The sequence below is a fragment of the Poecilia mexicana genome, unplaced genomic scaffold, assembly GCF_051168715.1.
Source record: "Poecilia mexicana isolate PSO_F unplaced genomic scaffold, ASM5116871v1 scaffold_16, whole genome shotgun sequence".
Lineage (NCBI taxonomy): Eukaryota > Metazoa > Chordata > Actinopteri > Cyprinodontiformes > Poeciliidae > Poecilia > Poecilia mexicana.
This window is the reverse complement of record NW_028263385.1, coordinates 15,312,371-15,335,603: the sequence shown is the minus strand read 5'-3', so window position 1 is coordinate 15,335,603 and position 23,233 is coordinate 15,312,371. Positions and strand designations below refer to the sequence as shown.

Genomic DNA, 23,233 nt, shown 5'->3' with positions numbered 1-23,233 from the left:
TTAGAGCAGTTCTGTATCTGACTACGTTCCTGGAAAAAACTGTCAGCCGCAGGCGAAGTGGAGGGATTGGAAAAGGTGTGGAGGGGAGGTGGGGGGAATGAAACTGTACCCTATTGGCTGCTGAATAAGTGGGCGGAGTCAAGATGAGACAAAACAGACAAGTTGCGCTCGTAAGAGACAGACAACAGCTTTAGACTAGAAGCGACATCTTTGTGATTTTATTCGTGCCAAGGAGCGAAAGATCCGCGAGTGCGCACTCTTTTACGCGCATTGAAATCTTTCACTGAGGACGTTTTTCTTTAAAAATAAAAATCTAAATATTTTTCCAATTAACCTGCTGAGGAGAAGAGAACAGAAGCCATGGATGTGGTGTGTCTGATGTGTTTGGCGTTGACCGTCGGTGCGTGGTTTGCCTCCGCGGAGCGGCACAGCGTCTATTGGAACAGCTCAAACCCAAAGTAAGTGCTCAGATCGGGGCTACACTTTCTATTCCTGCAGCGTGGAGAATAGCAACTTCTAATTTTGATCAGTCACTGTGCACGTCTCAGTTAATTGAAACTTTTCTTACCGTTTTTGCTATTTCTGTGTAACCGCATCCCAAACTGGTTTTAATTGTTACTTTCATAATACAGCTAAACGTGTAGGTTATTGTTTGGGTAGCCTTCTTATTAACTTTAAGGATGCTATTCAGTGGTATATTTACTCCAGGAAAACATAATTGACGACATAAACACATCTGGGTACTTAAGTATGCAGGATTTTACAAAACGCAAAGTTTTTTGTTTATTTATTTTAATTTAAATAAAACCTCTTTTTATGCGTACTTTTGGACTAATGGCTTCACAAGAAGCACAGGAATTCTGGACGGATTTGATTTTATGGCAGATGAGAAAGTTTTGACAGAACTTGAGATTCTGAAGCAGTATCATTTCATCCCAGTCTGCTCTTTAACTGTCAAACATTTGGTCGCAGCCATGCACAATATAAGTGAACAACTTTGAACAAGAAATTTGATGAAAATGTTAATGAAGATAGGGACAAAACAGGAAAAAATATAAGCACCCAATTAGTAACCTTTTGCCCCATTTGACGTCATCAGAGGGAAGCGTGCATCAAAAGCTTGGCATCATGAGAGTAGTTTGCAACAGGCTGCAAAAACAAAGGGAAAATCAGAGAGACATGATGCTTTATATGTGGCAAGTTGAGCTCGAGTGGTTAGCAGTTTTAAATATTTATATTAGATCAGAGAGTGGATGCCTGGACAGATGGACACATTCACCACTATATTTAACTGTAACACATAGACTCAGACATACTCTAATAGTAAAAAATAGACTGACGAGTATGAACTTGGCCCATGCTGTCTGCATGCTCTGCACCTGTGAGTGAGTGTGTGTGTGTGTGTGTGTGTGTGTGTGTGTGTGTGCGTGCGTGTGTGTGTGTGTGTGTGTGTCATGAAAAAGGCGTGTCTATTAGTAAGTGGGAGTTAATTGCCTAATTCAAGACAAGAAAGAAAAAGTGTGTTTTTCCATTGGTGAGGATTTCTATCCTGCAGAGACTGTGAGTCACGTATAGTGCTGATGATTTTGTTTTGAGGTCAGAAATGTAATGCTATCCGGCCACTCAGTGGGATCGATCAGGCTTGACGTATCTCAGCGCGATTTATTGAGCTTTTAGCATGGGGGGGTGGGGGGGGGGCGTGCGAGTCATCTCAGTGAGTATTATTTTGAAATTGAGCTGAAGGACGGTCCCTGAGTTTTTTTTTTGTTTGTTTTTTTTTTTCTGCCCAGGGTGTTCGATTAAAACCCATCATCGAGAAGCAGAAAGGGCAAAACCATTACGGACAGTCAGTCTTGTCTTGAATACATTAGTTACTCTGTAATTGCCCTTCATCAATGAAAACAAGGGTGGTTAAAAAGGGAAAAACAATTGGATGGGTGTGATAATTTAATTGGAGATCTGAAGGTAAATGTAGTGTGCAGTGCTTGTATCATTTGTAGTGATTCAACAATGTGACGCACCTAAGTCACCTCAGACAGACTGAACAGGTGGGAAAAATCTGGTTCACGTTAAGACCTGAGGGAAAATGTGTAACCAGGGTCTGATAAAACCGAGACCAGGGCCAGCCTTATTGACAATCCTTGTGATCACTTAGATGCCCCCTGCTGGCCTTGGAAACCTAGTAAGGGTCTTAAATTCAGAATAGACGGGCTGAATAATTCACTGACTGTACAGATAGTGAAGACTGGGGTCATAAATGGCACGGTAACTGTCGTAATTTAAAGATACTTTAATAGCTCTTAGCTAATGAATGTTGTTCAGTGGATCCTTTGTTAAACTTTCACTTCAACTAGAACTTTAGAAAGTTGGAAAATGTGCTCAAAACTGTTGATACTCGAAAAAATATTTGTCAAACATTACTTAAAATGACCATTGGACCGTGCTATTTTCTATATAAAAAAAAAAAAACAACTTCAAATTATTACTGTGGAAACCAACTTGAAACTTAAGAAACCAATTGACAAAAGCAAGGTCGGTGACGCTGAGTTGGCTATGACTTTTACTAGAGGTAAGTCCCAATGTGAAATTCTGTTTGTGGGTTCCTACAATCTAAGGTCGGAGCTGGAAGGGACATTGGAGCTCATTGGGAGTGAGCTTAAGTAAGACGGGGCAGCCGGATGGAGGGGCAGGAGAACAAGAGAATGGCTCGATCAAATGGAAAGTCAGATCTTGTGCGCTCTCGCTAATCCGACCCTGGACTATTTCTGCTGTCAAATGGGGGTTGCGTAACCAAACGAGGGGGTAAAAAATGATAGAAAAAGACTAATCCCTTCTTCTGCGTGTCTAAACATAGACTGACACAGATAAACTAGACAGAGAATCAACTTTTAGTGTCATACCCTCTATTAATGTGCCCCAAATGTTAGGAAATCAGGATAATTCTTGGTCTTATTTTATTTCCTTCCAAATGTATTCTTTTCACTATTTCTTTTTAATAGTGAAAAAGAAATAGTCTTTTTCTATTGCATCCCACCTGCCCTGAACCATTCCCATGTGATCCATCAGTCTCCCGTTAATCGGACTGCATTGATCCATCTGTACGCTCCACAGATAATTGATGCTAATTGATCCTTGGCCTAATTGTGAGGCTGCACAGATTTATCTTACAGGAGGAGGACAGTGACCAGATGGCAGCAGTCTGCTCATTCATGTCGGGTACTATAGAGACATGAATAATTTGCCATCTTGTCAGCAAGCCTCAGCATTTGTGGCCTAATCTCTCGCAGTGATTTGATACGCAACTGTGTTTGCATGCTACTTTTCCCTACGTGACAGGTGAAGTCCTGTTTTTCCGCTACGGGTTTTGGCTTGTACGAGCGCTTATTAGTGCTTCTAGGGGAGAGGCTGAACTTACGCTGGCCCTTAACTGGGTTTAACTGGCAGCAGGCGTATTTTTGTTTTGGACTGACAGCACATGACTCCACCTGAACGTCAGAGAGCGAGAAAGGAGTGGCCTTTTTACCGTAGGCAGCCTCGCCGAGACTTGACGAGTGTGTGACTCACACACACTCACGCACAGTCCGCTGTGAGGGGTGTGGGGCTAAAAAGGGGAGGACCGGGGTGTTAATATTAGCCACAGACAGCATTCCAGCCTACTGTTACTATACTCAACTCTGTCAGCTGTGCGTGCAAGTGTTTTTCTTTTTTTTTTCTCCCTCTGTACCTGTCTGTTCCTCTCCCCAGCCCTCCAACAGCTGGGTTTCCTCCCACTCTGACCCCGGACCTTGCCGCTCTTTGTCTCCTTTTCTTATTAATAGTATACGTCACCTTATCTCTGTTATAACACCATCATCATCCATCTTCAGTGGACTGGGTGTTCCAGATATAATTTATCAGGAGTTTGGTGTAATGTAATATTCTGCTTATCTCAGCCTTGATGCTGATGAAGCAGGCAGGTCTGCCGCTGGGCTATATGTTCCAAGTGGTAAAGGTGGCTGATGTCACCCCAACCTGGAGATGCACCGATTATAAGTTTGTTACCAATTTCCAATCTTTGATTTTTGTAACCCCAAAAGCAATTAGAGCCAAATCTGATTTCTGTTTAGGAGTTATAGGTTATCTGCCGTATGCTAGAGCTGTTGCTGTTAAACAGACAAAATTACAGAAGACACATTTAAAACCCTTTTATAGTATCTGAAATCATTGCTTAGCATGGCTGCAGCTAGCATTATATATATTTTGTATATGCTCTTTCCATTTCTTCTCTTCACTTTTTTAATCTTTATTCCATATCCACCAACTCCAGAGCCACCAGAGTGCGAACGCACACACATACTAACACATCCTCAGTCAGATTGCAGTTTCTAATCTGACCACCTGACCTAGAAACACAACATTTTTATCATCCAGCCGCTATATAATGTAAGACGTGGTGATGTAAGCGCTGTTCTGTCAGTCTCACTGTAATCCCCCTGATGAGATTCATCGTGCAGAAGCACAATCAGATACACACTGCTCCTCCATTCATAATCAGGACCCTTCATGAGCATCACGGCCCAGCTGGTATAACTCTCCTGTTGCTTTATAAACAGAGCCAGCCTGGGATGCTAGTAAATAGAAACTAATATACTTGTGTCTTTATTTTGTCCATGGCGATGGCGTTCCGTCATTAAGGTATCCATGCACCTCTGTTATTTGTCTTCACTTCATTCTCTTGCTTCCTTATCTATAGTCCAGACTTCCCCCACACACCCAGACCCCCGCCCCCCCCACCCTTCCACTTCTCCCATCAGTTTCCCCTCTTTCTCACAGACCTTCCTCTGTTTTGGCCCCAGTAGTTTTCCACCATAGCAGGACAGAGTCCTTCTCTGCTAACACTGGAGAGGCCACTCTACACATAATGTTGTCACATTACGAGTGAACAAGATTATATATGTGTGTGTGCCCTGGCCATTCATAGCATTTCATGCATACTTGCATAGTGTAGCAGACTGGTGTCTACTGGAAGCTCACTGTCGCCCCCTGAAGGCAGAACTGGGAACATTAGCTGTGCTCTTACAATTACAATAAGTCCTTATTAAATCTTTTTGAATAAAAAAATATATTTGATGAACAGATTATATTTTTTGTGATCTCCACTACCACAGCATATTACAAGAATAGGTCAGGACTTTTGAAATTATGTTGTCTTAAGTTATGAGCACTTAGTAACTCTAAAAACATCACAGCTTTATATCCACACTCTATTTTGGGAACATGTAAACTTTCATCAGATTTGCATTTGCTGGTAATTTGCAAAGAAGCCAGTAATTATTTACATGAGTGTTACAACCGCAAAGGCTCTTTCTGTATGAAACATCTATTTAAACCATGAAAAAAAATGTAAATACATTTTGGGTGTCGCAGTGAAGGGGAACGAAGTAGGGGGAGAGGTAGCAGCCCGGGTATAGGCTGAGGTGAAGAAAGGGGTTAGTGTTGAGAAATTAGCCTGGATGAAGAGCTCCAGTTTATTATGTCAGCTTTAAGAGACGGGACAAAGCAGGAGAAAGCGCGGGGGTGGGCTGGATGTGGAATAATAAAAGAGAAAGGGAGACTGAGGGAGGAGAGAGTGGACAGTGATGGATGAAGGGAGGGAAGAGAAGCACTATTGTTGACATGGGTTAAGGTTCTCAACTTGCATAAGTGTCTTTATGCATAAGTAAGACCCTAACTCAATTATAAACTGCATCGCTGTACTCTAAAAATGTAATTAAAAAAAATAGTTGCAGATAGCTGCAGTGGTGGATAGTGGAGGAAGAATTCCCTCCTGTTAGATCACGATGGAAGCTAATATAGAAAGACTTTTTAGATTGGCTATTATGTGGCAGCACGCTATGAGAGACTAAAAACCCATTAGGCCTCCTGACAGCTCATGTGAAAGGAGGTGTGAATCTGTCATACCGCAGCAAATTAATAGCGTATTAAGTTCAGACTTCACAGTGAAAGTGTGATAAAGCAGTATAAGAAATTTGATGAGTATGCCTTGTGAGAGACCATCCGAACCGTAACCCCCCTGCCTGGTTGTGACATTCCAGAGTGTGCACACTTTCTACTGATTACCTGCACAGCAGATGCAAGAAGGGTAGGAGGAGCGGGGGGGGGAGTTGCTGGCTTTCTCCTTGAATGTTTTGTGTGTGTGAGGCATATATATCACCGACGCCGACTTGGATGGTAGCGTCTGTGAGCAGTTGCGACTCTGAACTCTAACCCCTCGACCCCGACCAGCAGTTTGAAACTCTCTCTGGAGAGGCGGCAAAAGACAGACGTTCCTGTGTCAGTAGTTTGCCCAAAACCAGTGGGGGCTGGGGGGCTCTTCGGGGGTGCAAATGGAGGTAGGGGTGGGAAAAGAGAAGAGGAAAGCAGGAATGACAGGAAGAAGACAAAAACAGAAGAGTATTGCAGTGACAATGGCAAGACTTCAAAGCATCAAAGAGACAAGTGTTGAAAAAACCACCTTCTGCAACAACCATTGCAGCTGTTTGCTGTTTTCTACCCCCTCTGCAACCGAGCAAAGGGTGCTGGTCATTTTATCCCCTTTGCTAGTTTTTGAGCCAGTTCTTACCTAATATGTAATTCATACATGTCATGCCTAATTTAGACATTTGAAATGTATGAACGGGAGGGTTTATACCCACCTTGGCAACTGACAACTTAGAGTAATTTTTTTTTGTATTTTACTCTGTGCATTGCGTGGAAATTGTGGTTATTTAATTTGAATAAAGGACGTCTACAAGCAGGTTATTATTTTTGGTTACATCAGCGGTCATAATTTGTCATATTTTAGAAGAGTCAACTAGCCAGAACCAAAAAAAAAAAAAACGAAACAAAGCATAACACTCAACTTTCAGGAAATTATTTGCTTTTTGATTAAAGTGTTTAAGATGCATCTCCATAAATAATCAAAATACTGAACTGGATTAATAAATATTGAAATATATAGGTACAAAATGGGACAGAAGGAAGAAATGGCGACACCTTGGTGGGAAAGGGGTTTACCAACTGGTAATAGGCTGAAGTGACCAGGAGACTCTTATAATACACACCTCTTAGTTGATGACGCAAAAACTGGAGTAGCTCCGCTGTGAGAAATGACCTGCAGAGGGGAACAAAGACAACAACCTTCAACCTCCTCTGTTTACCCACACCTCCATCTCATGTAAGACATGAACACACAAGGGACTATGCAAGGCCTCAATGAGCAGATGTGTTCAGGAGCCCGGGGCACCAGACGCCCTGGATAAGGGTCTTCAGAGAATCTCAAAGGAGAGCACACGCTCAAAACCCCAGCGCGTAGGAAGAGGAAGCGGTGTGTAAAGTAGGTTTTGAACAATTCACACACACCTGGCTCCGAATCGCTCAAAGGACTGAGCTATCAGGTTTATTGCGTCTCTCACTCTCCTGAGAAATCCCAGTCGGAGGTGAGTGCAGATGCGGGAAGATGAGCGAGCAAGTAAAAGGAGGTTGGTGGAATTGGAAAGGTTTTCATCTTGCGGTGACATTCGCGTTGGCCAACCGAGATGATGCAGCCAAAAGGCCCCTCAGCCATACAGATGCACACATTAGACAACTCCACATTAGTCAGGGCAGTGAAAGCTCCTCGGAGGTTTAGGCAGAGAGGTTGAAGGGGCCCTGTGGCCTTCAGGCAGTCTGTCTTCGGGGAGGCAGAGGGTATAATTACACCCCATTCATTCCTCCTCCCCTGCTTTTGCTCATAACACATTGGTCCCAGACCCCTAACAGCTTTTAATTAGCCAGACCAATGGAGGAAGGGGGAAGGAAGAGGTGAAGAGAAGGATAAAGGAGAGTTTTCTTAAAAGCCCGAGCCGTGAATGAAATTAGCAACAGAATCTTTTTGTTCAGTTGGCTTTTGACAAGACCGTGTTTTAATGCGGAGCCAGGCCAGACCGCTAACAAGGAGGAGGTGTGGGGAGGAAAAATAAGGTGTATCCCATACAATTTTAAGCTATTCTTCACTTCAGAAGGAACCACTTGAGACCTCCAAACGCCTTGTTTGCTCCAGTCCTGTTATTATGGCTTGGGCATGAGAAAACAGCGGAGGGAAGCGAGAGGAGATCTGAGTTTATCTGGCCAATTTTGCTGCTGCAGATGTGTCTATTGTTTCTGCAGAAGCATTCGCTGCGGCATCCATGCACACATGCATATTTACACACCTGCGCAAAAGAATTTACACAACAAAAACCTTTACTTAGGGGGAAAAACGCTGATTATAAGCAGAAGGTAGTAATCAGCCTATTAGCCCTGGATAACAAGTGCAGCGCTGTGCTCTGCTAACAAAGCGTGTTTTGACAGGTATGTTAGAGCTAACCAATGCATTACAGGCTCATGGAGGAGAAGGAAGGAAGGAGGGGTTAGGGGGCCCTCACATGGAGCCTGTGTGTCTGACTTCGCTGGGGGTGGGGGGTCCTGACAGGAGTCACAACAACAGGACGCTAAAAAGAGGTGGGGTGGGATCAGAGCCAGCAGGTCTCAGGCTTTGATGACAGCGTTACGGCAGACATAAACAGAGGCAGACACACAGGAGCTGTTTTCTTGTTACAACACGCTACACAAGCATCCTGATGCAGATTTTTAAAGGGGTAGTTTAGGATGTAAAGTCCTGTTCAAAGCTTATATGAACTTAAAATGTTACATTAAGCTGTTAAAGTGGACTCCTTGCGTCTTAAAATCACTCAAATCTCAAAAAAGATTGTAGTTGGTTACGCAGACCCTCTTTCAGAAACATTTAAATAGCCTTTGTTTTGGAATCAGGCAAAAAAAGCTTACAGTTATTTACATAGAAAAAAAAAAAGCACCAGCAAGAGTGAAGTGAACAAGTAAAGTACTTCCTGTCAGTGTAAAACTGTTTGATATAAAATAGTAGTGTAAATGGTAAATGGCCTGCACTTTTATAGTTTTTTATAAAGTCCTATAGCGCTTCTAACTTCAGTCTTTCACTGAAACATTCACACGCTGCATGTGTGCGGAAAGAACAGAATAAACTAGTGTTTCCTTAAATCACTGTACTATTTCTGTTTTTACATCGCTTTACTTGTAATCCAAAGAGTTAGTATTGCAGGAAACACTTAGCATGTTCCATTCTCAGTGCAAAGAGTCTTTAGCCCTCTGAGGATGTAATGGGAGTTGTGTGCAAATAAAAATCTTTCGTCGCCTCCTTTTTTTCTGGCAGATCTTACAGAAGGAATAACATGTCAAGTAGATGGCCTCATCTGCTCTGTGTTTGTAGAGGCAAGACTAGTCAATTCAGTTTTTTACATATTAATTACCCCTTCTCCTCTAACCTGCTCCAAAAACCAGAGGCAACTACTGATTAGCAGAAAGTAAACGCTCAACTTTAGCCGAAAGCGGCTTTTTGGTTCTCACTAAACAATCCCGGATGCGCTTGTGGGGATTAAAGGGGGTTTATGCTGATGTGTCCATACTTTATCAGGACACGGGAAGCGCAGGATGCCAGCAAAGAGGCTTGAAAGAAACAATAAAAAGAAGTAGAGGATGAAGACAAAAAACAGGGATAGTAGAATATTACAAACATTCAGGTGAAGAAAGTGTTTAAACGGAGACTCGGGATGGCTGCATCAAGGACCAGTATCCCCCATGACTGGGGTGGTTGGTATGCTGTGTTTTTATGTGTGACAACCAGTGGTGGAAGCTCCATACAACTAGAGAAATCTCAAATACATCGTCTTTAATCTCATTAAAAAGACAGGAAGAGTCAATTAGAACATTTTAGATGTTTTTAACCTTGTTATACCTTAATGCCTGGAACTGACCCACACTTGTTGAATATAGAGAAACATTATTTGGGGGATGACGTGAACTTTATTATTATTATTTCTCGTTTACTTGACGGCAGTTAAAAAGGGAAAGTCCACTTGAGAGGAAAACACAATGGAGAGGTGTGCAGTGGTTATCGTGTTTGACGTTTGTAATGTTCTGGGCGTGTTTTCTTGTCTAAAAACAACATAAACAGGTCAAGCCTGATCGGGCTCCTTCTAATTCTGTTGCTGAAATCAGTTTGCACACGCTCACCGAAACAAAAACCTCCCCACCTTGCGTCCTGCATATTTAACCGATCTGCTAACACGTGTTGTTTGTGTGAGACTGTTGTCAATTGCTGCACATGTTAGAGAACAGATGAAATGAGGGAAAACTGGGGCATTTGTCGCTAACCTCTTTTCCCTCCTTCTCTCTAAAGCTTCGTGTGGGATGACTACACGGTGGAGGTACGCATCAATGACTACCTGGACATCATCTGCCCCCACTACACTCACGAGGAGGTACCATCGCATTCAGCAGAGCGCTACGTGCTGTACATGGTGGAGAAGGAGGACTACGACGTGTGCAAGCCTCACTCATTCGACCAGCTTCGCTGGGAGTGCTCCAGGCCCTTCGCTCCCCATGCTCCGGAAAAATTTTCAGAGAAGTTCCAGCGCTTCACGCCCTTCACTCTGGGAAAAGAGTTCAGGGCGGGGGAGAGCTACTACTACATCTGTAAGTCTCACAGGGACAAAAAAAAAAAAAAAAAAAAAAAGAGAGAATTTCACATTTGCTGTGATCTTAAGACTTTTATTTGACTAAAAACGTCTCGTATTCTTTCTTGAAATCTACAGCCAAGCCAATGCATCACCACGGCAGCGACTGTCTGAGGCTGAGAGTCGATGTCGTCGGACATAAAGGCTCTGCAAAGTCTCACAGAGACAAATCCAAGGCAGAGGAGAGCGAAAAGGAGGAGGAAAAAATTACATTTAATGCTGCTGGAGGAGTTCACAACCCTTCCAACCGACTCCCAGCAGGTGAGGACTGATTTTAAGCAAAACAGCTCAAACTGGACTTGGGCCTCAGATCAGCTCAAACTGGGTGTGTTTACCATTCCTGACTGATGAAATCCTGCGCTCTCTCCCTTCTCCCAGATGACCCCGCTGTCATGGAGCCAAACGTCCAGAGGAGCATCGGCAGCTCTGCAGCACAGCTGGTGTCTTTGTCGTTCTTTTTCACCGTGACCCCCGTCTTATTAGCCATGGCTCTGCACTGAGGCCCACCGCTAATCCAAAAACAGACATTTTCAACCCGATGCTGGATGTCGGGACATAAACACTGAAATTTTTTTTTATACATATCTATATGTGAGGTGTTTTTTTTTTTTTTTTTTATACAAGCATGGACAGTATGTGTTGTTCAGTGTGTGTTTGATGTGTTTGTTGGCGTGAATGTGGAGCGTAGATCGCTCCAAAGAAGAACAAGACCTGCAAGATTTTTGTTTTTTCATCTTTAACTTTTTGTCTTTAGTCTTGAGGATGAAAATTCTCGATTTTGACTATTTAAGATGCACACACTTTTCAGTCACCATGAACAAAAGCTACAAGCAGAATGATCAAAATATGAGTTTAAAACCGCATCAACCTTTGTGATCATGTGTTTTCAGATGTTCATGCCATTGGTACAGCTGTGCATTTTCTTACCCTACTCTGTCGTTTTTTTTCCTCCTCTACATGTAGAGATATTATTGATTTTTTAAAAATTTGTTTGTGATATTGTTGTCAGCAGCTACCAAAGTGGTAACTATAATGTAGGATATGTGTAATGTTGTGTAGCACTCAGCTCCTTATTCAGCTTCAGTCATCTAAATATCCCACGTGTTTCCATGTTTATCAAAGAAAATGGTTGTCAGAAGGTCAAAATGGAAGAAATTCGCATTATTATAATTGGAAAATAATATTTTTTTATATGGGAAATATTTTTTATTAATATTTCCCATATAAAGATATTGCAACCTTTACAATCCAAAGAGCAACTGGTTCACTAAAATCTACCTTCAAAGACCGGGTTGCTAAATTACTACTGCATAAAAAAGCTTAATAATTAACAAACACAAAATTATTTCTAAATGTGTTTTTTGTTCATCTAAATCTGTCAGAAACTACCAGAATTTTTCAAATGGCTGTTTCTTGACTCCCACTTTCTTATGTATCAGCGTAATTTCTCACAAGGACGAGAATTACTAATAAAGGGAACAAAAATTATTTGAAAAATTTTTTTGACTGGTTTTAGGAGCTGAGCTTCATCAGTACTTAATCTCATTTGTTCATTCTTCCAATCTCGACCTGGTACACTGGTTAGTGTTTTAATCCTGCTCATCAGACCTCAACGTGAAGGGGCTTCCCAGAATAAGGTTATTTTCCTGTTAAAACACGCTTGACTCAGTTTTGTTGATGTTTATATGTAAAATTGTACATAAAGAAAGTTATGAAAAACTGTTTTAAGATGTGAAAAATCTTTTGTGAAATAAAAAAAAAATGAACATGCAACGATGACTAAAATCTGTCTGGTTTTTATCATTGTTGTGAAATGTCTGATTGCAGCAACCCACCTCGGATCTTTAAACCCCTAGGAGACAATAAAGATTTTGATGGATGACACAATATTTTGGCAAAGCTGTCCGTCTCTCGCCTGATGAAGCCTCTCCAAGTTTCCACCCTCTTCTCTTTCCAAACCCCAGTTTTCTCATCCCATATCCTTTCATCTCCAGTGTACAGCAGAACCTGACTTAGATTTCACAGTCTCAAAACTAAACACTAGAGCCCAGAGGTCGCTTGAAAAGGAACCAAGGAGTCCAGGAGAAATGGGGCCCGAAAGCTAACTGACAACCAAGTGTAAAGGTGTCACGTTTGTGTCCTTGCCCTTGGTCTTTTTCTCTCTTTTCCTCGTTTTAGCTCTTTCACACACCTTCGTTTGAGTTTAAGCCGAACATCCTCCTACACAACTGGATGTTAGAAAGAGGCGCACAAAAGCTCAGGCCTGCTAACCTCAAGGATCGCTGAAAACTGTCAAAAGTCACTACTCCTTGCAAAACCACGCAGCATACATACTCAAAGTCAGCGCATAAAACAGAACTGTTAGTTTTTCCATGATTACGTCATGGCCTACATCCACTGCCTGACGATCACACAGCCTTAAAAATATTGTGTAATTGCAAGAATAGTGTTTTCAGAGGGCTAACACAGGTCAGAGGTCAACTTCATGCTCAGTACAAAGACCAGATCTCGTCACTGCACCAAATTGTGGATCTCTGCAGCTCCTCCAGGCTTACCCTGGTTCCATGGTTGCTTGTATATCAATGCTGTCTTTGCTCTAACTCTCAGTTTAAGTGGATAATAAATTCTTGGCAAGTTTCCATTCTTGGTGGACAGGTTGAACACCGCTCTGTGGGATGTTTTTCCATGCCTTTCTCTCTGACCTTTCTGCTGGGTTCCTTGGCCTTCATGATGCTGTTTGTTTTCTACAGCTCTCAAACCTCTGAAGCCCTCAGTAGATTCATCATCAGCGTCTGAATGTGTGCATGAATGGATGAATGACTGAATGTAGTGTGAAGCACTTTGGGGTTCTTTGGACTTGATAAAAGCGCTACACATGTACAGGCCATCTACAGTTAAAAGAACAGCTGGATTTATGCAAAGATTAAATGTTGTTCTCACAAAAAAATCCAGTAGAACATACAGACATTTGTAGTTGTAAAGTTTCGACAAGGGAATCCTTCACAGAGTAACAAGGCTCTTTGCAAAGTACCACAAAAACATTAATATTAAAAATATGTTGGTTATCTTTGGTAACTAAAAAAATCACACAATTGTCTGATTGATTTAGCATACGTAAGACTTTGCATTTGATTATTGATTCATCTGAATATGTCATATTTAGTCACAACTTCTTTTGCAGCAGTCACTGCCTCCATTGACTGACTTGTACACTGGCATTTCGACATTTTCCAACTCTTCCAGAGCAATCTGCCAAAGTTGTAGCAGGTTTAAAGGATGGTGTCTCAACAACACAGCAACTTTTAATTCTTTTAGTTTCCATATATGTTCAAGGTTAACTTCTGGGGTCTTAGAGAGATGTCTGAGGATAGTCCAGTATGTTCCTTTCCCAGTCAGTCTAGAGATATTAAGGCTACATGTTTGCATTCTGCATTATTCGTCTGATCAACCTCACCTTGCGTTTCCTCCTCCGTCCACATCCCTGAAGTTTGGCTGCAGTTCCATGAACCTTTCACTTTGAAATAATTCTAGTCACAAGAACAAACCAGACTAATGTTGCTTGGATAAGTTCTTGTTGTCTTTCCATCTTCAATATTTCCTCTGAGCTCCCCAGAGAGCTCTCTTGCCCTCGCTTTCTCGGATCCTTGATGGACTTAATAATACCAAACTACAAAGCAACACGTTTAATTAAGCCTAATTACAAATGATAAGCTTGAGGCACTTGTGATGTTAATTAAGGTCAAATGGGCTGCAACATGATGATGACATTTGCAAGGACCTTCTGGGGAGCCAGTCTGTTCCTATTAGGTTAGAATATATTTATAAAACAAACAACAAATCATTTCTATTTGCAATTTTACAATATCACATTTAAAAATACAGGTAGACAATTGTTTTTAAATAAATAAATCCTTAGGGATAATTGACCATTATTTAATTAAATTGTAAGGACACTAAGCTTTTGTTAGATGCATTGTCTCTCTTGTTAAATAAAGTAGTAGCAACAAATTAGCTATAAATGTTGTGCAACTAGAGTAAAACTCTATTGCTTAAGTTCTTTGTGAAAAAGACTGTGAAAGAGTTGAAGAAGACTTTAAATTAATTGATGAAGATTCTTATAGAACCACATAATTAAAAATCCTTGACACTTTTTTTTAGGTTTACAGTATGTCAGTTTGAGTTTAATCTTTTGTATGGCTCAGAAAAATGACAAGGTTGTCTTTACAAATGCAGTGCAATAAGACTGATATATTTGCCAAGTCTTGTGCTGTACTGGGAAAAGGAAAAACTGACCCTTAGAAATTGGTTTTAAAGATTTTGTCGTACACAAGTGAAATTTGGTTATTTTAAAATAGGCTTTCAAATTTACAGTCTTCTGAAAGTTAGGGCACACCATTACATATTCAGTTCAATGTTCACATACAGATGTCTAATCTAATTCTTTATAAGAATGAGTTATTTAATGTCAGCTAAACAACATGTGAAAAAAACAAACAAACTTCACTGAGACACTTCTAATGCCATCCAGTCTCTGGGTCTCGGTCTCCTGTAGTAGGTCCTATGGTATTTGTTTGTTTATTTATTTCATTTAAATGAATTAAATAATGCACTGTTTAAGTAGAGAATAAAATGTTTTTTTCGACTTATTTTCATTTTGATAAGAAACCGCATCTGATTATTTTGAAAAAATAAAAATAAAAAATCCTATTATTGATCAGTTGATTAATTCTGGATTTTATACTCCAAAGTGTAGCAATTATCTTGTATTTACTGTTGAATTAAAAGTTTAACTTCACTTTCTTTGAATTATTGATCGCCTCTTACGGTTCTCTCCTGCTCGAGCAGGACCTTTGCTTATCAGCGGCGTGACGTTTCCTGTGACGTTTACTATCGTTTCAACATCCAATTGGTCAGTCCCACCCCTCCTTTTAGTCGCACAGCCAATCAGAAGGCAGAAACACCGAGCACAGTGATTACAAATACGGAAATCCTAGTTGAGAATCCTGGTATCTGCAGCCGATTTTGTTTTTCTATAGTTTGATACGTTTTGGTTGAAATCACCAAAAGAGCGTGTAAAACACAGGTGACAGGGGCAATTGATATCTGATCTCCACTCTATGGATTTGACTCAGCTTCTATCATGGGCCTGCATCGTGTTCACAGTCGGGATGTTCTCGACAGGACTGTAAGTTTTTCTTCAGTAATTCAACCCTGGACCCATGTTGTCAAATTGATTAAAAACGACACTACTTGTTTTCACTAGTTGCAGCTCCTCCTGGTCTGAATTTATATGAACAAACTCTAAACTATTTTTTTTTTATTTGACAAAGAAATGTACTACAGTAGAGTGCGTTTACGTGTATTTCTTATGCGTTTACTTTATATTTGTGCTTCTAGGACCGACCTGAAGAAGATGCGAGAATCCAAAAGTGCAGATAACATCCAGTTTCTCCCCTTCCTCACCACGTGTCTGAAGTAACTTTGGTGTTTTTTTTTTTGCCTTCCTACATCATCTGCACCGATCAGTTCAGTTCGGCCCATCTAACGCTGCTCCTGTTTCCACAGTAACTTAGGCTGGCTGTTTTACGGCACTCTGAAGCGGGATCACACCATTGTCGTAGTGAATATCATCGGAGCTCTTCTCCAAATCATCTACATTGTCATGTACTTCCTCTACACTAAACAGAAGGTAGCACAAGACATGGTGTAAAATTAACCAAGTTTTGCTTGAGTGGCCCTTCAGATAATGAAAAATAAAGTTTTCCATTCTATTTTAAAATTGAATAAAAACTTAGATTTCCCATACTATTTGGTCTACACAAACACACCAACCAACAGGATCTATTTCAGGTCCACACAGGTCCATCTCAACTTGATAGTTGTGCAGAAGACGGTGATTGATGTCTTCCACATGCAGGATAAACCACAAAAAGTTGATGCAGAAGAAGCTGGCAGTGTCAAAGCATATTGCTGGAAAGTTGAGTGGAAGAAAAAAGTGTAGCTCAAAAAGGCCCACAAATAACAGGGATAACTGACGCTATAAGTATTTTGAATCAAAGTCCATTCAAAAGGTTGGGCGAGATTAGCCTTATATCAAGTTCAACGTATTGCTTCATCAGCAGAACTGTCGGACACAAAACTCCACAGAGAATCTACGAGATATTGTCAACAAGAAGAAGGGAAAAAAAATCAGACCTGACAATGAGCCGAAAACGGCTATTAAATCAAGCTGGGCTTCCATGACACTTAAACCACAGACTGATTGCCTCAATGTTAAGCTGAATTGATAGAGTAATTCATATGAAAAGAGCCCTGACAAAACAATCAGTGTATAAACTGTTTGTCAGTAGGCCATCATGGCTGCATCATAAATAATTTATTTATTGTGAAATAGCATTATTATTTATTCACATTTTCTGAGAAACTGAATTTGGGTTTTTATTGCGATAAGTTACCGAAATGAACAGAAATACTTGATCAGGAAATCTATCATTTTGTGTTTAATGAATCCAAAAAATAGTTTTAGATTTAAAACTTTCTATTGGTATTCTTTTTTACTGAGATCTACTTGATCCTGTATATAGAGTATTTTAGTAATCCTTTTATACGACTTATTATTCTGACTTTGTGTTTGTTCCAGCGACTTGTGGTGCTTCAGACTCTGGCCGCAGCAGCAGTGTTGGTCTGTGGATGGTTGTACTTCACTACCGTTCTGACGGAGGGAGAGGCCCGACTCAATCAGCTCGGTCTCACCTGCAGCGTGGTCACCGTCAGCATGTACCTGTCTCCGCTCACTGATCTGGTAAGGCACTTTATGGGCACACATTTAAAACAGGCTTTTTAGCTTTTTTTTCTTTTCTAAAAATCTCTTTGAAGTTTAAAGGACAAATTTAAATATGAAGGGGTCCTGTGTGGCTGAGGCATTTTAAAATGTTTATCAGAGGAAGTTTAGAGACCATTTAACCTAACCATCACGTTTTTGGCTTGTGGGAGGTAGTCGAGTACAGAGATGAGATCAGCTTTCATGATTCCAAAATGATAAGGAGACTGAGCAAAATGATGTCTTTCAAAAGCTTCTGGCACAATTTCACGCACTTCTTACGATGATGTAGACCAAACTGAAATGCATTAATCTGCTACACCATGAGTGTTCACAGACCAGAGATGATGTAATTATACATTTAAAGGTGAAGCTGCGTTTTTAAAAAAAAACTTATTGTTAGGCTGTATATTGTCTCTAGAGAAAATTGACTATAAACCGGTCAATTTTTAGAACCTTTTGTCCCAATCAGTTGTTCAATTTCTCAATGAGCAGCAGCCAGCCGCAGCTCAGTTTACATCCATCCATCCATTTTCTGTACACCCTTGTCCCTAGGGGGATTGGGAGGGGTGCTTGTGCCTATCTCCAGCTAATGTTCTGTCTGTCGCAGGGCAACACAGACAGACAGACAGGACAAACAACCATGCACACACACTCACACCTAGGGAGAATTTGGAGAGGCCAATTAACCTGACAGTCATGTTTTTGGACTGTGGGATGAAGCCGGAGTACCCGGAGAGAACCCACCATGCACAGGGAGAACATTCAAACTCCATGCAGAAAGACCCCAAGCCTGGAATCCAACCCAGGACCTTCTTGCTGCAATGCAACAGTGCTACCAACTGCACCACAGTGCAGTTCACGTCCTTGGACTCAAATCAGGCCCTATGTCCATCTGCACAATTGAAGAAATGCACGTCTTGCTCTCTTTCTTCTTCCTCTTCTCACTTCTCATGATCTTGTAGTTCTGTCCTCCATCCTGTTTGTTTCCCTCCATCCATCTGCGTCGGGCTCTGAAATGACCCCCAGACAGTTTCCTGCCTTTCATTCCTCTCCGTCTTCCTGTTGTGCTGATTCTCCTCTGTTTTGGTGCTTCATCCACTTGGTTACGTTCTGTTTTTTCCTGACACTCTGCACTGAAAATACTGACACCAAACTTTTCTTTCAACCTAAACCCCACTAATCCTAAGATTACACCACAACACAAAAACATCAAACAGACAGGAAATTTCTCAAGCAAACTTTTGTTTAGCCTTTGTAATTGTAAGTTATGATGTAACCCACCCTGTAAATTGGTTACTGAGACTTTAAATGTAGTTAAAAATTACACGAATAGACAAGGATTAGGGTTTATTGTACGCAGACAGTTGGTCAAGTTTTAGTAATTTCTTTGATTTATTCAAAAGACTTTTAAAGTGATAATAAGAAGTAAAAGAAAAGAAGGCTATTTGTTACAGACCTGCAGGTTTCTTGAAGATGCGTATAAGAGAGAAAAATAAAAATAAAACAAAGTTACCGAAACATTCTTACATGTTAAAATGTTTTTTTAGAGAGAAAGCATTAGGAACTGTAAACAGCTGTCTTTTTTTGTTGTTATTTTTATGTTGACATGAACCACAATTGCAGGAATGTTTGAGATGCTGTTGGGTCCTTGCCAACAGGAATTCATGCAGACCTGAAGGCAAAAGGGTGAAACATTGTACCAGTTGCTGCGATCTGATAGCGGACTATGACTATAAAGACCAAAAAGTATTTTGTCATTAGTTATTAAGGCAGGATAATAACCTTCCCTCTGGTGTGTTTGAATTGGCACAGGAGAGCATAAACCCCTCAAAACTCCAACCACAGGTGGCAGAATAGCCATATATTGCCCTCAAAAATAGCACTACCTCAGTATATTTTTACTCAAGAAGAAGTAAAATGTAGTTGTGCCAAAAAAATCTCAAGTAAGTAGTGAGACGTTGAGTTTAATCTGACTTAATTTACGAAAATGATGTAGACATACAGACAAGATATAAAATTATGTTCAGGTTCTGGTAGTCTAAATAATAAAATGAAAAAAACAAAATGAGAGTAAAAATAATTTGCATCATTGCAAAATAACAGGTATCTTCTCATGTATGCAAGTGAATCATATTAGATATTGAAGCTTCTTGTTGCTTCGACTTTCACACTCACGATTCAAACTCGGACCCACCTTCCTATAAATTTGTCTTTCATCCATGTTTTTTGGAAATGTAATCTTCCAAACAACCAGCCTGCATGATTAAATTGCATCCTTTTACCAATCAGCAGTACCTCCAAGTCTTGTGACAAAGCAGTTTTAGAATAAAGATCTTACGATGGTGGTAATAGAAAAGACCATATGACCAAGTTTCACTGGCATAGCTATAACATTTGGTTTAACACAATTTTGCCTCTGTTGTCGTTTCCATTTCCAGGTAGCAATAATCCGCAGTGGTAACGTGCAGGTCCTGTCCTTCCCTCTGACTGTAGCCACCTTCTTCACCTCAACTGCCTGGGTTCTTTATGGCCTGCAGCTGAATGACTACTATATCATGGTAAACTGAAGACATTCACAGAGCCCATCCTACTTTCAAGCCAAAAATAAGTGATGTTGCTTCATGTTTTTCCTTTTGCTGCTTCCAGGTTCCAAACACACCTGGAATCTTCACCAGCTTGATCAGATTTTACCTGTTCAGGAAATTTGCCTCCACTAGTCAAGGTTCACCTTCCTACAAGCCTTTGCATATATGAGGAGAAACGTTTGTGGATAAAAAGCGAAAGGACAAGTCAAGCCTTTCAGTTCGTGGAAGAGGAGTTCTTCCATATCTTCTCGCATTTTAAGTGACACCATGTATGAAATGGTTACAACATAAATAATATGGATGTTTTACAAGGAGCTAAACTTATTTTTCTGCCGCTATATGTTAAAATGTGACCCTTGTCTTTTCTCTGTCGTCCCATATGGTTGAGCTTGTTGCTAAGTGTTTGGGTTTTTTTTTTCGTTGTGATGTTGAGAAACAATTTGATGAACTCAGTTCAGCATTATAGCCAAAGATTTAAAGGAGTTCTACTTTCTTGACTGCTAGTCTATTTATATATGTATATTTACATAAATATAAATATTTTTGTCCCTTTGTACTCGCATAAGAATATTTTTGGATGATATCGTTACATATTTTTCTTCTCAACTTAAAGAGAGTTCTTATCCCTTCAGAGTGGATACTTGTGCCTTTTTATGTCGCCTTGTATGTAGACTATCTCCTGCCTGTGGCATTGATATCTGTCCAGGAACCTTTTCTAAATATTTGGACCTATGCCTTTATTTTATATACAGGAAGGGTTTATTGAGCTCATTTTCAAGGTCAAACAGTTTACTTTTTTTTTTAAATCTATTTTTATCATTTGTACTTGGAATTTAATAAATATGACACAAATTACAGAATTTAAGTGTTCTTGTTTTCTTTCTAGAGACTAAATGTTTTTTTGGGGTTTTTTCTGATAGCTGTAATGTCAAGCCTGATGATCAAATATAACACTTAACAAAAGTATTCATATTTTATTTCTAACTGAAAGTCAGGAAAATTGCACCCAGAGTTAATTATTTAACTGCAAATTAAAGTCTAGTGAACTGCGGTTCTACAAGTACTGACTCCTGATGACTGAATACAAATGTATGCCACACTTTTCTTATTTATATTAGTAAAAACAAAATCCTAAGAACAAACTATCAATCATTTTCTATCAGTGTCTCAAACATGGACTCTTTTGGTTTATCACAAAAAATCCAAATTAAACAACTTAAGTTTGTAAGACTCATGATGATGGAGAAATACTTTTGCAACGCACCGTCTACACGTAGATGATCCCTTACAAAAGTTGTTCTATTTTAAAGAAAGAAAAAAAAAGCCGCCCAAATGGGAAAGTTACACTTAACCTTTTAATTAAGAAGATTTGCGCTTTGTTTTGTTTGCAGTAATGAGCATCCACGCACATGTGTAGAGATAAGCATGTGTGTTAGTGGAGCGGTTGTACAATGGAGACAAAGGCCCTTTGATTGTGCAGAAGTGCAGGGAGGCTTGTTTGTGCGAGTGTGTTGATACAGAGAGGGCAGTGGTGGGAAAGGCCACGCCAGAGGTTCTCATCCCGTGCGTGTGTGTGTGTGTATGTATGTGTGTGTGTTAGCTGAGCTCAAAGCTCCAGCCTCAGACAGAAAACACACACACAGAGATTACATAGCCTTGTGCTGGAACTGAGTGTTGTGTGTAATCTGAGAGAAAAGTGGAGATAGAGGAGAAATGAACTGCAGTTAAAACAAAAAAGAAACAGGTGCAGAACAGTAAAGGCTGGGACAATAGTGAGAACCCAGCTGAGATGTTTAGCCTTGGCTCATTTTATTTAGGTTCACTACCTCCTGACTTTCATTTATAAATGCTCCAAGACATACGTGGAATATAGTCATTAGTATACCAACTTTTAATACTAAGCTGTTTGTTGTTACACTGTTGACTTAATGGTAAGTAGGGCAACTCTGTGGCTCGGTGGTAGAGTTGCTATTCTTGCAATTGAAGAATGTAGGTTTGATTCCAACTTCCTCCTGGCACTTAGCACCAAGCTGCCTACTAATCTGTGTATTAGATAAAGACTGTCTGTAGTGCGTAGCGCTTGTAGTACCATAGAAAATTGCAACATAAATTTACTCCATTTAATAGCCAAATCTCAACATTGTGTGTCTGCCCTCAATCTTGATGATGTACAATGAGATTCCGCTTTTAGTAAATAACAATTTCTCATCATCTTTCTTCACATCAGAAACTGAACATGTCAAGGGCGGCATTACGTAGCTTCTCCCCCACAAGTCCAGATAACTCAATTACAATATGTGCCAACTGAGATGAATAAACACATTTGAAACAGAAATAAGTAAATAAAAAAGTTGCACAAGTTTCAGAAAATATATGAAGTTGTGATTATGTGACTTAACCCTAACCAACTAGTTGTTATGGACAATCCAGGGACAACAAACTCATCAGCAGTTTCACTGATACTCTTTTTCTTAGAAACGCCCACATAATCTCAAACATTTAGACATGGAGGTCCTTCCTAAGCTCCGTTGTTAAGCACATCTCCTAATTCTCTTTTAACATCCCTTTAACAATGTAACGTGTGTCATTTTCTAACAACAATTTTAGTGCATAAGCTATGAACTTCAAAACTTTGATCAGAACTATGAGAGCTGAAATGTCTTCAAGAAACAAGAGAAGTCCAAGTCCCCTCATTAAAACAAACACATGACCTGTGTGACGCCCTTCACTTTACCCTATCATTACCTTTAACCTAAATCATAGGTTGGAGAAGCTTCAGCAGATATATTTTAATTTCAGTTTAAGCTTGTTCTCATTTCCATTTAGTTTAAATATCTCAGATGCATTACCTCATCTCTAGACCCTGCACAGCACAAACTCTTGATCTTACCTTGTTCTGATTGCTACAGTTTGTAAAACTTACAACCAAACAATATCTCATGATCTGGTTGTAGCCTGAATGTATTTTTTTTTTCTTACTGCTTCAAAAGGAGTTATGCTGGTGAATAGCACCCTTGTGCTGATGAAATCCACTCCTAGGCAAGCATGAACACGTCCATGAAAGCAAAAGTTTTGGCTCTTTGCTTGTCTGAAACACCAGGTGTGTCCAACAACAACGGAGAAAAACATCAGACAACATCTATAAGAAACACCTGTTGCTGTCAGTCAATCTGGATAAAGTAAAAGTAAATTCAAAGTCCATCAAACTGGAGTAAAAAAAAAAAAAATTATGATAG

The 23,233-nt window shown here is 40.2% G+C and overlaps 2 protein-coding genes across 2 annotated transcripts; both read left to right on the top strand.

The window, feature by feature from the left end:
• The first annotated feature begins 153 nt into the window (after positions 1-153).
• efna1b (ephrin-A1b) lies at positions 154-12,362 on the top strand. The gene is made up of 4 exons (XM_014995189.2): positions 154-458; positions 10,253-10,548; positions 10,668-10,850; positions 10,968-12,362. The coding sequence occupies exons 1-4, from the start codon at positions 361-363 to the stop codon at positions 11,087-11,089; spliced, it is 699 nt and encodes a 232-aa protein (XP_014850675.2). The 5' UTR covers positions 154-360; the 3' UTR covers positions 11,090-12,362.
• A 3,188-nt stretch (positions 12,363-15,550) lies between these two features.
• Positions 15,551-20,857, top strand: slc50a1 (solute carrier family 50 member 1). The gene is made up of 6 exons (XM_014995188.2): positions 15,551-15,774; positions 15,987-16,064; positions 16,155-16,278; positions 17,230-17,391; positions 19,851-19,970; positions 20,059-20,857. Exons 1-6 carry the CDS (start codon positions 15,707-15,709, stop codon positions 20,164-20,166), a joined length of 660 nt encoding a protein of 219 aa, XP_014850674.1. The 5' UTR covers positions 15,551-15,706; the 3' UTR covers positions 20,167-20,857.
• The last annotated feature ends 2,376 nt before the right edge of the window (positions 20,858-23,233 follow it).